The following is a 13,450-nucleotide window of genomic DNA, read 5'->3' on the forward strand; positions in this document are numbered from 1 at the left end:
AGACCACAGGGCTTGATCTCAGGCACACGTGCAGTTGCATTAAAATGGATGCAGTTATAAAAGAAAGTAAAACAGATTCAGTTATAAGTGTTGGAATTAGGAAAATGTTGTAGAATGATTTAGGAATTAGAGCATTTTTGTATAATTTTATTTTGTTTTGTTGTTTTTCAAAAGGAGTCTTTGTACAGCAGATATTCATCGAATCACAATAAATCGTAAGTTTTTTATGCTTTATTATCTGGAAAATCGGTTCCCCGTTAGTTCTTTTATAAAGCAAACATTGCCAGCATTGGCTGAGCCTGAACGGCTGTCTTATAGCATCACATGCAACTCACTGATAATGGTGCTACCATGTACAGAAAAAGATACGCTCCTTCCAGGTATATCATTAACTGGACTATTTATAGCACTGTGGCTGTGGAACACTGGAGGAGAGAATGTCACAGGAACGGAAAGTGATAAACATTAGGAGGTATATGAAACAGATGGTCTGGCAGTCAGGAATATAGACTTTATTGGCAATTTCATTGTAAGAGCTGGACCAATGAATACTTGTGTGGCTTGGAGAAGCCGTCTCTCTCTCTCTCTCTCTCTCTCTCATGTAACTGTCATAGGCATTAAAACTTGTATCTTGCAATCTGGCCCCTTGTACATGCATTCTCCTTTGCAGGCAAACCTAACTCAGAAGGTGAGCCTTTATTGGCTTGTATACTTTCTAATGATACTTTGAGTGTGTTTAAAAGTGAATCTCACAAATTATGCTTTACATGTAGGAATTCTGGCAATACCAGCAGACCATCTGGTACTATAATAGTCACAATATTTTAGATTTAGAGTGGAAAAGTGGTCAGTGGACAGAACATTGACTTGAAGCCCTAAGAAAATCATGGCATCCAGGCAGGATGTAATTGGTTGCTCAGTTAATAACTATCACCATGTATTATGCAGCTGTAACCTAGGGGTGTTCTGACACTTAATGGTTTATCTTCCTCTGTAATATTCACATTTTAAGGGAGTCTTGCCAAAAAGTTGTTGATCATTTTGCATGCTCCATAAACTCTGAATTTTATGAAACCCAAAATGATTTCCTCCATGAATGGAGGAATGAATGTTGAAACATAAGTGAACATCTGAAATATATATTTTATTGTTAAATTTACTTTAAAACAAAGCCCATAGATCTGGGGGGCAGTATGCTAATTCTAATATTCTAACTTTGTAGAGAAACATTACATTTTCATATTTGCCGAAGTTTTATATCAATATCAAACACTTCACTATGTCAACAAACTGACACAAATATATATATATATATATATATATATATATATATATATATATATATATATATAGTATACAGTATGGCAATTAAATAGTACAGAAACAAATATACAAAGCATCTGTAATTCATGCCTTGTTCCAAATGATAATTGCTCCCCTCTACACCTCCATGTTTGGCTGAAGTCATTTTGAAGTTTGCAATTTCTATATTTTTACTCCAAACTGGGGTGATACAGCAGCATTACCTTCAGTAATTAAAAATATTCCCAAAACACTGACAAAACTTACATGAAAAGTATACTAAATACATCTGGAATAGAAGGTTAAACCACTAACAAACTTTGATATTGTAATATTTTTATTTATGTATTTTTGCAGGCCCAGCCAGGAACAAATCTGGAATGGTAAGACCAGCATGTGCTGCATGTACAGTTGGTGGTTTTTTTTTATAAGTGGACAGTTGTATTTGAACCTGTAAATATATCATAATGAATCAAATCAAATCAATAAATTAAAAAGTGGTGATTTAGCAAACCTTTACAAATAGAAAAGTAATTTAGTTCACTATGTGCCTGATGTCTATATTGTCAAGTGGATTTTGGGTTGGCCAGTACTGTGTCACTTTCTTTATACCAGTGGAGAGGCTGAAGAAAGGACATTGACGTAGTGTAAGGGCATCAATGCAAAAACACTGACATACTGTAGGGAAATTTATGGTGGCAATAGCCTTAAACCAATAATGCATAAAAATGATGAGCTCTTAAGTTTATGGTTGTCCTCTGCCTATACCAAGCAACAACTCAAGAAATAATTGTGACGCTCCACAACAAAAATTTTACAATATTCGTGTTTTACTTGTGGTTCCCGCATTCATTATAGATGCACCCAACATTTATGACCTAAAGGTACATAGTACTCCACATTAATATATAAACTTTCTTCCTGGTGTTTTTTCCCCTCAGGTTTTGGGTCTCAGTTCAACACATCAAAGGACACAACTTCTTATTACACAGGTAAGACATTTTTCCTGAAAAGAAACCATCTTTTATTTGGAACTTAAGAAATATTTGGACAACATCAGAAATAAATCATTGGTACGTTCTGACTAAAAAAATGGCACATATATTTAACCTACTACTGGCATGTAAGGTTGCCACCTTTTCTGAAAAAAAATACCGGCATTCCTATATATTTATCTTTTTTCCCTATTAATAACATTGGGATGAACCATCATTTTTACTGGCCAGGCCGGTAAAATACCGACCAGGTGACAACCCTACTGGCATGTTATTACCTGTTGTACCTTATGGTCTTAAGGTGGCCATACACTGACCAATAAAAGATGCCCCTTCAGTTCCTTGAGCTTGAGTCAACAGTTTATTGGCCTGTACTGTATATATGAGGCCTTCCCTACTAACAAACCAATATCTGGCCAAAAATTGCCTATGACAGGATGAAGAATAATTTGGATGCTCAGAGAGGACAGAAAGTTATAAAAGGAGGCGGAGAATAGAAATAAAGGGAAGAAGAAAGTAAATGTAGAAAAGAGACAGAGAGGAAAGGGGAAAATTACACTATACCAAGGGAGAGAGAACATTTGGTGTAAGACAAAAAGAAACAAATCACAGAAAAGAAAGACAAAAGATTGAACTTTAAAGGGGGAAAGAGATAAAGTGACTGGAAAAAGAGTGGGAAATATTTTGTTGAATGGGCCCCACTGCTTCACGGCAAATGCAACTTTAAATGTTTAATAAATTCTTGTTAGTTCTCAAATGTTTCATGTTTTGCCTGTTTGCAGCTGTTGAAAGAAACAACTTGTATCGGCTATCCAAGAGCATACCATTTACACCTCTTCCTCCCAAAGGTATTTTTTTCTCTCTCCCAGTATCTCCAGCCTTCACTGCCACAGACACAATTCATTTCATTGCAATTTCAAAGTCAGTTTTAAGATACATGAACTCTGGGACCTTTTTTTTTACACAATGCAGTTATTTGTAAATGCAATAGCAATGACATGCAGTATTTGTTTATCTCCTATTGTTCTCTTGTACTGACTCAAAGAGTGTAGCAATCAGAGGTCTGGCATTTGTAATAGCCAAACAGATATTAAGTGAAATACTGTTGTCAAGGAAATCCACTGGTTGAATATTGCTGATTTATACTTCTCCTCAGGCTGGGGTCCCCTTTCATCCTGCCTAAGGTCCCCTCTTCTATGGCCATGTATACTTGAGTTATTACAAGTATTCTTAGATTTGTTTCTCTTTTATGTAAGGCTCAAACAATACAACAAGCTAGCAGCACCATGTGCATTATTGTTTGACATTTGTAAGCTGAACAGGCACTACAGTGATCCTTGTATAGACTCAAACAAACCTAAACATTGACAGATATTTGTTTATGCGCCAACCAACCTGCTAATTAATAGGCCACAAAAATGAACTAGACAGACTTGCTCTTCTAGGGAACAGACATTGTTTCAGAAAAATCCAATAATCTACTCAACATTTAAATGCAAGGGAATTTTGGGCTTTCTGATTCCTGGTGTATCAGACCTGAATCTGATGCCCCCCCCCCTCATTTCTATGTACTTACCTGTCCGGCACTAAAATAGATCTATTTCTGGCTAAAAAAAAAATATTCTCTTTAACCAGTCATAGCATTTTGCAGTCCCTGGCAAAGAGTTTGATGTGGCAAAATTCTCATGGCATCAGTTCTGGCTGAAAGACCAAAGTGTTTTAAGTCAGGATTGGCCCTACACATGTCTTGTACAGCTTGCTACAGATCCATTTGTATAGCAATCATATATAACTACTGGATCTGTCTGTTTGTCTGCATGAGTGGGGCCAGTTTAAACCATAAAAGTTAAATATGAAAACATGCAAATAATAGTTTATACTCACACCCCCCTCCCACCTAATTACATGGAGTAGTGTTTCATTCTGTAGTAAGGCTCAAGAATATATTTCTAAGTACTAAAAAAAAAGTATTTGTATAATTATCACAAAAAATAACTTGTCTATCCTGTGCATTTTAGGAGAGCTGTTCACAGTGTATCGCTTAGAAGAAAGCTCCCCACACATTCTGAATAACAGCATGGCATCATGGTCCCACCAAGGTTTCTATGCTAAATTTGAATTTAAAGGAAAAGAGGAGATGGGAGGAGGACTTAGACGAGCATCAAAAGTGGCATGCACGTGGTCAGAATATGATATTCTCAAATCTGGACACTTTTATATCATAAAGTCATTCCTTCCAGAGGTTGTCAACACTTGGTCCAGAATCTACAAAGAAGATACAGTATTACAGCTTTGCCTAAGGGTAAGTAACACTACAAAACATTAGAATAATTATGTATGGGGTAATGGACCATAAATGCTTTTTATTTCATGGAACGCAATGTGACTTGTTATATTTTTGTAATGCTGTTCAATAGTTCAGTAGGTCTGCCCCCTTGGGAGGGGTGGGGCTTGGAGTTGTGACAAGGGGGTGCTCAGCCTGAACGCCAGTTAGGGAAAGATTTGGGGTGAATGACTTTTTGCTTTATAAAAGCCCAGTTTGTGTGAACTTTGCTATCCTAGATATACTTGGAACTATGGAACCATTATCTGTAATACTGTAAATCTATTCAAATACTGGTTGGGATCATCTAGGCAGCATGCACATACATGTTTCAAAAATTATAATTAATGATGCATTCTTTTAATTTAGAAAGTCCCCCTTCTACAGAAAATTCCTCACCATATCCAGTTAAATAAAGATTTACATCTTCATTGATTCAAACAACTAATGTTTCTATTTTCAGGAAATTCAGCAACAAAGAGCAGCTCAGAAACTCCTCTTTGCTTTCAACCAGATGAAGCCAAAGTCAATTCCATATTCTCCAAGGTAAGAACCCTCTTTTGCACAGGTGAAGAATAAAGAATATCCAGGGACTCTTAGTCCCTCTGAAAGAGACTGTGAAACACTGTATTTGTCACACAATTTTCGAGCTGTACCACTTAATAACACAGAGTGCCAATCAAGTGGTGCAGTGAAACTCCAATTGATATCTTTCTCTAACCTTGAGCTATTAAGTGCCTACACTGGTGGGTAATACCAAGGGTATTAAGCCTTTTGCTATTCTTATTACAACCTCTGGCTGCTCTGCTAATTACTCTAAGCCTGACTTCTAGAGTGACCTGTTAAAGAATGTAATCTTACACTAGCTATAGTAGCGATTCTCCTCTATGTACTTTTCCTACTGAGACCTTCTACTTATGGCTCTCCAGCACCCTTTAACTCCTCTACCAAGTGGGACTTCAAAAGACAGAACCTCGTTATAGCTATAAGGATTAGGAATACCTGACATCCCTGGATAGTAAATAACTCCCAGGACATGTCTTAACCTGGAAAAGAAAATAGATTCCCCCTTCCCATGCTCAGCCCCATACTCTAAAAGATGGGCAAAACATATACTCTCTTACACATATATATTAATATAATTATAAGTTATCAAGTAGAAAGCCTTCTAATGGTAGTCTTACCAACAAAAATCCTACCCTCTTCCCCAGCTCTTGTGTACAGAGAAGAAGTAATGTATGGCTCTCAAGTATGAGGGACGATTTTCTGGCTCAGTGTAGCATTTTGTTTCAGAGGTATTTCTCCCATTTTGGACAGTAGTCATTTGCAACAGGTGTAACATTCCATATTTGTAAGCTGTATATGGTGAAGTCTGCGCTGTTATATGAGAGTCTATGGGGAGAGCAGCACCAGGTGTAGTGGATCCACACTTCCACTGTAAGTACTAATTATAGGCAAGTTTAGGAGCGCTGCTGTTCCCTATTAAATATATTCCCGATCACCTGGAAAGAAAGCAGTATATAGTGTAGTATGTTGAGTTTTCAATGCTTATTATATCGATGTTTGAACTACTCACAATATTATATCAGACATAGGCACGTAGATTGGCTTTCTGTGGCTCGTGTGTGAACGATCGCTAAGGAACACGATAATGTTGGTGACTTTGCGGTAGTTCTATGGATACAGATACTGAAGATAGTGAAGAAACGCCGGAACTACAGTTTTGGCCCTGCGGGCTGTAAAATCTTACCGAGCGGTGTACCTGTGTATCAGAGATGCCGCTTGTACTAGCGTTCAAAGAGGGCAGCCTTTGGATAATTTGCGGCGTCTTAGATAGGCAGCGTGTTCGGGTTCCGCTCTTTCTTCTCTTTTTCTCAGTCACAGAGGCCCGGCTGCAAATTTTTTCAAATTTTATTAGTTAATAAAGGCCCAACGCGCATCCAAATGCCCCTGAGGAAGTATCGTATGATATGAAATGCACGAGCCACAGAGAGCCAATCTACATGTCTATGTCTGATATAATATTATGAGTAGTTCAAACATCGATATAATAAGCATTGAAAACTCAACATACTATACTATATACTGCTTTCTTTCTAGGTGATCGGGAATATATTTAATAGGGAACAGCAGCGCACCTAAACTTGCCTATAATTCCATATTTGTAGTGTATAAGCTACATGCAAGTCTTGGAATAAATGCACGCTCTATAGCAAGTGATATTTACATGACTTCAGATGGTTGGTAAAACAAACAGTAACTACATTCACGGATTGGCATGAACTTTGCGCCTCAATAATAAGCAAGTACACGTGCAGATTTAATCAGTATTTCTGTATGCCTGTTTAACTTGATAACATGCACACTGTGTAGTTCATACTTTTTGCATCTTACAGTATAGATATGTTGGATATCCTACCCTGGATCCCCTTAGGTGGTTGCTTACAGTAAGTTTAATTGTTTCACGGCAGGTTTCTGGAGGTGTTCCTCATGTACTGTCACTCTGCTGGCCAGTGGTTTACAGTGGAGGAATGCATAACAGGAAGATTCAGAAAGTACAATAACAACACTGGAAATGAAAATGTTCCAACAAATAAACTGGAGAAAACTATGTTGGCCTTCAGCCACTGGACCTATGAATACACAAGAGGGGAATTTCTTGTCCTGGATTTGCAGGGTAATAACAGATTTTATAAAACAAAACCATTCGTTTATTACAGTATGGATGAATGTTTCACCATGTGGCTTCTGCTGTTGGTTTACAGCATTTGCTGTGCACGAGACTCATTTCCAACAACAAGATGTGTTTAGGGTTCATATACTAATGTATATCCCTGTGCTGTGGCAGGGATAGAAAGGAGCAATAATCTTTATATTTACACATGCTGTCTTTTCACACAACGATCCAGGGAAGGTAATCTATAAATACAGTCCAACTTCAATTGTCCAACTTCATTATTATTGGTCCTTGCTTACTAAGTTTACAGAAATAACAGACAGGGCATATTTATTGCATATACTTTATAGTGACAATACTAATAAGCTTACCATTGCAATAAATGGGTTATCCTATGTGAAAGGGAGGAAGAATAGGATACAAGGTGGGTCATGGGTCATATATATCATAATAGGATAAATGAATAAAGAAAAAAATATATTTACACACATGATAAACAGTTAACAAATTTCCATATACTGTACTGATTATTCTTATATAATACACAAGAATGAATATCCTGTAAATGATATCCTTATAAATGGTGCTTAGTGATATTATTTCTGTCACATGACTTACTGAAACTTGTATATTATAATAAACAAAATACCCCCTTGTAAAATATGAGGATATTAGGAGTCACCTTGGGAGTACCATGACACGTATGAAAGCACTCGGACTTCGGACTTGTGTTTTTATATGGTCATGGAACTCCTCGGTAACTTATAATATCCTTATATTTTCCAAGATGGGGTACTTTATTCACTATTTTATTTTGTATTGGCAAATGGTGATGTTCTGTTGCTTGTTCATTAATTTATAATACTATACAGTGTACTGTATATTCACTTTTTTCAGGGGTAACTGAAGTTGCAGTTAATATGCTTCTTGTACCTTTTAATATGTATTTAGATAAAAATAGCTGATTTAGCTGATGTTTCCTAGATACATGCCTCAGTCATTAGACATGCATGTAACGTAAATGAATTGTAAACCAAAGATGTTATTTCCATGATATATATGCTGAGTCATACTAAGCAAACAACAGGGACACATAATCTGATGGTGCCTCCCAGTGACTCCTGGCTGCACCTGGAATAATTAACTGAGCTAAGATAATGCATGGCATACAAAATATTCTCATTTATCTGTCAGTGCTGTAAAATACGTATTGTCTGTGTTTTTCTTTTGCTTTAAGGAGTTGGGGAAAATCTGACAGATCCTTCTGTTATAAAAGCTTGGGAGAGAAGGTGAGATGATTCTTCCTCTGTGCCAATCTCCATGCTTCCTTATACACAGGTGGTGTCAGGATAGAACAATGAGCGACATATTTAGTTGCAGAGCAGTGATCCCCAACCAGTAGCTTGTGAGCAGCAAGTTGCTCTCCAACCTCTTGGATGTTGTTCTCAGTGTCCTCAAAGCAGGGGCTTATTTTTGAACTATTTTTGAACAGGCTTGGAGGCAAGTTTTAATTACATAAAGACTAAGTATAGTGCCAAGTAGAGCCTCGTGTAGGCTGCCAGTCCACATAGGGGCTACCAAATAGCCAATCACAGCCCTTATTTGGCACCACAAGGGACTTTTTCATGCTTGTGTTGCTCCCCAACTTTTTTTTACATTTGAATGTGGCTCACAGGTAAAAATAGGTTGGGGACCCCTGTTGTAGAGAGTTGTGGGGCAAAAGAGAATTTGCAGAGCCCCTTTGAACACTGATACAAAGTGTTGCTTTTTCCATCTTTCCCTACTAAATCACAGTATTCCTAACTAAATGCTCCTCTGTAGGGCTCTGCTGTTTTCACCAGGAAAGTCACCCCTATTTGCACCCCCTAGAGACAGCTCTTGGGAAAAATAAATTGTTTGGTTAATAGCCAAAACATTAGGGCTCAATTACAGGCAATGGCGTAACTACAGAGGAAGCAGATCCTGTGGCTGCAGGGGGGCACAGGAGGTATAGGGGCCCCATCAAGCCCTCACTAATTTTAATATATATTGGTAAAACAGGACAACCCCTGGAGAGTTTGGGGGTCCCTCAAATTATTTTGAAATGGGGCCCAGTAACATCTAGTTATGCCACTGTTTACAGGCATGAGTACAGTGTGCAAAGTGCAGATTTGCACACAAGTCGCCATGTTTTATACTCACAGTGCAGCTTTTTCCTCAATTCCAATACAACTGAGGCAGTGAGGTGGAGTTGCATTTCATACTATAATGGCCAATGTGCCCAATTGCACATATGTGCTTTGATAAATCAAACACAATTGCATTGAACTTGCTTAGCATCAGAATTGTGTCAAAATGATGTCTATGTGAGATTTTTAAGGCTAATGTCTCACAGGACTTTGCTTTGGCTTCTCTCTGCCTATGTTCACCACAAAAACATCAATCTTTGCATCAGTACGCAGGCAATGGCTGTTAGTGCAGGGCCACAAAGGAGTGGGTGGGAGTGTGCATTAACTTGTCGTGACTATGTTTGTTCCATAGAGCAAACAGATTGTTTAAGATAATGTGTCCATAGGTCACAGTACAATAAAATGATCTCAAAGAAAAAAGGCAGCAGACCCCTTTAAGAGGTTTGAGCTGTATAATCAACCACATACATCACCCAGGTCACTGGAGGCACAGTCCTACTCTATATAAACCATAAGGCCAAAGCAGTGGTGATCACAATGGTGGCTTACTCTCAAATCATTTATGGGCTTGGTTACACTCTCATGCATCTCCAAAATTACTCAAGCTGCTTTATTTTAAGTACACAATTTACATTTTTTCTCTGTAGTAATAAAACAGTACCTTATACTTGATCCCAGCTTATAATTATTCCTTATTGGAAGCAGAACAAGCCTACTGTGTTTATTTAATGTTTTAATTATATTTAGGTATATTTAGGTAGGTTGTGGAGATCCATTTTATGGAAAGACTCCTTATCTGGAAAACCCCACGGCCCAAGCATTCTGGGTAACAGGTCCTTTACTAATACATTTACTATGATCCTGTATATCTCCATACCCTCTACTAATGTCCCAGCATTGCTTCCTAATCCAGGCCAAATCCAGCCCTTAGTCTGTATTAATCTTGCCATATATGTATTTTGTGTTTAACATGATGGGCTTGTCCTCAGGTCACAGGATATGATATTTGGCCCAGCAAACTTGGGAGATGATGCAATCAAGAACTTCTGTTCCAAGCACCGATGCAACACATGCTGCAGGAACCTGAAGCTCACAGGTAACAGATCTTGGAGACACAGCAAGACAGAAAACATGTTGGTTCCTCTGTCATTAGAAGTTAAACCTTTGAAAGCAACCAAGTTCAGTTCCATTGTATTCCTGTTTTCTGGGTGATGTATTGCAAGACTTAAAGGAAAACTATACCCCCCCCAAACAATGTAGGTCTCTATAAAAAGATATTGCATAAAATATATGTAATACCCTGCTTCATGTAAATAAACCATTTTTATAATAATATACTTTTTTAATAGTATGTGCCATTGGGTAATCCTAAATAGATAATTGCCATTTTAAAAAATGTTGCTTAAATATTCATACTTATTCAAGTTTTCCTTTAATATAAAGATATAAAGTCATGCTCAGGCTACTGAGTCTGATAAGTCTGATAAGTTGAATTCTTAAAATAATAAAAATAAAACTAAAATCAATTTAACCACACTACATACCAAATCATACTGTATAATGCCAGTATTTTTTTACCCCTGCAAACTGCAATCATTTGAATGAAACAGCAAAATGCATTAAACCGGAAACTCAAAGCTGTTGGGGGTATGGACTTTGATTTATATAGTACATCCATACTTTCCCATTTAATAAGCAGTCTAGCTGTCTGAGCACTGACACCACAATCCTGATTTGCAGTTGGTCACAACAGGCTACTCAGTCGCCATACTCATCCCTATGATTTATGTATATAAGCACTGACCATGCATAAAGTTGAGATGCAGTCCCAGCCCCCTTGTGTGCACCTGCAGTTACATACATTTTCTATCTACAGGACTGAATGAGGGGAAATTCAGAGCATTTTGTAGCAGGAAACCTTGCCTAATCTAACCCTTAAAAGAGCTTAGGGCTGTGGTACAGCAGTCCGATGACAAACACATTGCCTTCAGATCCTGCCCACAGAGCTGCTGAATCCTCCCTTCCTCTTGCACCATGGTGCATAAGTAGAATGCTCTATATTGCACTCATATAGGCACAGGTGGCACCTCTTGGGACCTACCACAGACCATGTTCAGGGCTGTAGACAGGGGCGATCCTGGACAATCCGCTGCAACTGCTGCTGCCCCCCCTCCCCTGGAAATTCACTCTTAAAGTACCAGGAGCAGCATTTTTGCTGCCCCTGGTACCTAGTGGGGCGCTACCGCCTGAGGCGACAGCCTCAACTTGCCTCATTGGCGAAGCACCCCTGGCTGTAGAGTCCAGGGAAAGCTTTGGCAAAGAATTAAAAGGTGATGCCATGGTGAGAGGGTACAGAAGCAGTTGGGGGAATGCTAACACTATACAATAAATAGCAGACTTTACTGGATTTCTGATGGTATCACAAATGCCTGCTGTAAATTCTAAATAAGAAATTAAGTAACTGTTTACTTCTAATACCTGTGTGATCTATATCAGGCTTACATTATCCTTTAAATAATGAGCCTAAAGGTTTAGCCTTTACACCATTCAACAGTTAGGGATATAGTTGCATTTAGGGCAACAGTAAATGAGCAGATCCTCTCTGCTGTATGGTAAACATCTCAGCACCCTGTACCTAGATACACTGTTAGGGTGTCTGCCTGTGCCAGTCTAATCACGACTGTGTCTGTTTTTTTTGCAGAGCTTAAAAGGACTGACTACAACCCTGATGAAGCTTTAATCTTGAAGGATAGTTCCCTGCCAAGAATATCACCTGGTTGCACCGAAGAGGAGTCACCCCAACAACCCATACGTGTGATGCTGTGACTTATAAGAGAAAACCTGAAGATTTGATACACCACTGCCATTAAACTTTATAATGCCAAAGGGATCTTGGGTTTAAACAGGGTATCAGTTTCTATGAACCATCAGTATATAAACAGCTTTATTTTGTCTTCCTGGGATTATTATTTTGCTGATACTATATGGGTTTCAGTGGTGGTTACGGAATGCAGTTGTAAGTGGAGAGAGCTGTGGGGTATAAACACACACACACACACACACACACACACATATATATATATATATATATATATATATATATATATATATATATACTCCCCCAAACTCCCAGCACTCACGATAAATATACTCTCATTGCCTGGGTGCATGCATCAAGATACTTCATACGATCCTCTCCAGAAGAAGCCGCACAACTCAGGACTTATTGCAAAGAAATAAATTTATTAAACACACTAACGTTTCGGCTGCAACATCAACTTTGACAAAGGCTGATGTTGCAGCCGAAACGTTAGTGTGTTTAATAAATTTATTACTTTGCAATAAGTCCTGAGTTGTGCGGCTTCTTCTGGAGAGGATTATATATATATGTATATATATATATGTATATGTATATATATATATATATATATATATATATATATATATATATATATATATATATATATATATATATATATATATATATATATATATATATATATATATATACACATCAAGACTTGACATCAGAATGCTGCTTTGCCCTAAAGTGCTGTAATGCAACCAGAATGACTGCCCAAACCAAAAGACTTGAGTGAACCAGAACCTCTTTGAACGTTTCTAGGTGCTTTTCTGCAGGGCACTCACACAAGCCACATTCAGTAAGATGGGTGTCAGCATTGCAGCGTAATTGTGTCAGAAGCCAAAACAAGACTTTTCCATACAGTTTATGTCTAGTTATAATGTGGTATGGATTAACCATTGAACTGCTGAGCTGAATTTGTTTGTCAATTAAATTAAAACAACAGATTTATTTGCTATTGTTGTGCTTCTAAATTAAAGAGGTTATTTACATTTTAGAATGATGTAAGCAGCAAAAGTATTATTTTTTTTCTGTAGGTCTCGGGTTCTCATTTTTTTACTTGGTGTTACAAATTCTAGATACCAGGGTTGCAGTTTTGAAATGAAAATGACAGATGAAGAT

The 13,450-nt window shown here is 37.8% G+C and overlaps 1 protein-coding gene across 6 annotated transcripts in view; it reads left to right on the forward strand.

Annotated features, from left to right (window-relative positions):
- LOC108711407 (transient receptor potential cation channel subfamily M member 7) overlaps positions 1–12,710 on the forward strand; it is a 56,600-nt gene extending 43,890 nt beyond the window's left edge. For 5 of the 6 annotated variants that reach the window (XM_018253114.2, XM_041586793.1, XM_041586792.1 and 2 more), the window contains 10 exons: positions 175–215; positions 1,660–1,685; positions 2,244–2,294; positions 3,080–3,145; positions 4,316–4,599; positions 5,084–5,166; positions 7,092–7,297; positions 8,535–8,586; positions 10,455–10,561; positions 12,167–12,710. In XM_018253114.2, coding sequence (XP_018108603.1) covers positions 175–215; positions 1,660–1,685; positions 2,244–2,294; positions 3,080–3,145; positions 4,316–4,599; positions 5,084–5,166; positions 7,092–7,297; positions 8,535–8,586; positions 10,455–10,561; positions 12,167–12,291 — 1,041 coding nt within the window. In that variant the 3' untranslated portion in view covers positions 12,292–12,710. The remainder of the gene's footprint in view (positions 1–174; positions 216–1,659; positions 1,686–2,243; positions 2,295–3,079; positions 3,146–4,315; positions 4,600–5,083; positions 5,167–7,091; positions 7,298–8,534; positions 8,587–10,454; positions 10,562–12,166) is intronic. The other variant, XR_005966346.1, reaches the window with a different exon arrangement.
- The last annotated feature ends 740 nt before the right edge of the window (positions 12,711–13,450 follow it).

This window comes from Xenopus laevis, chromosome 3L (genome assembly GCF_017654675.1).
Source record: "Xenopus laevis strain J_2021 chromosome 3L, Xenopus_laevis_v10.1, whole genome shotgun sequence".
In the NCBI taxonomy this organism is placed as follows: Eukaryota; Metazoa; Chordata; class Amphibia; order Anura; family Pipidae; genus Xenopus; species Xenopus laevis.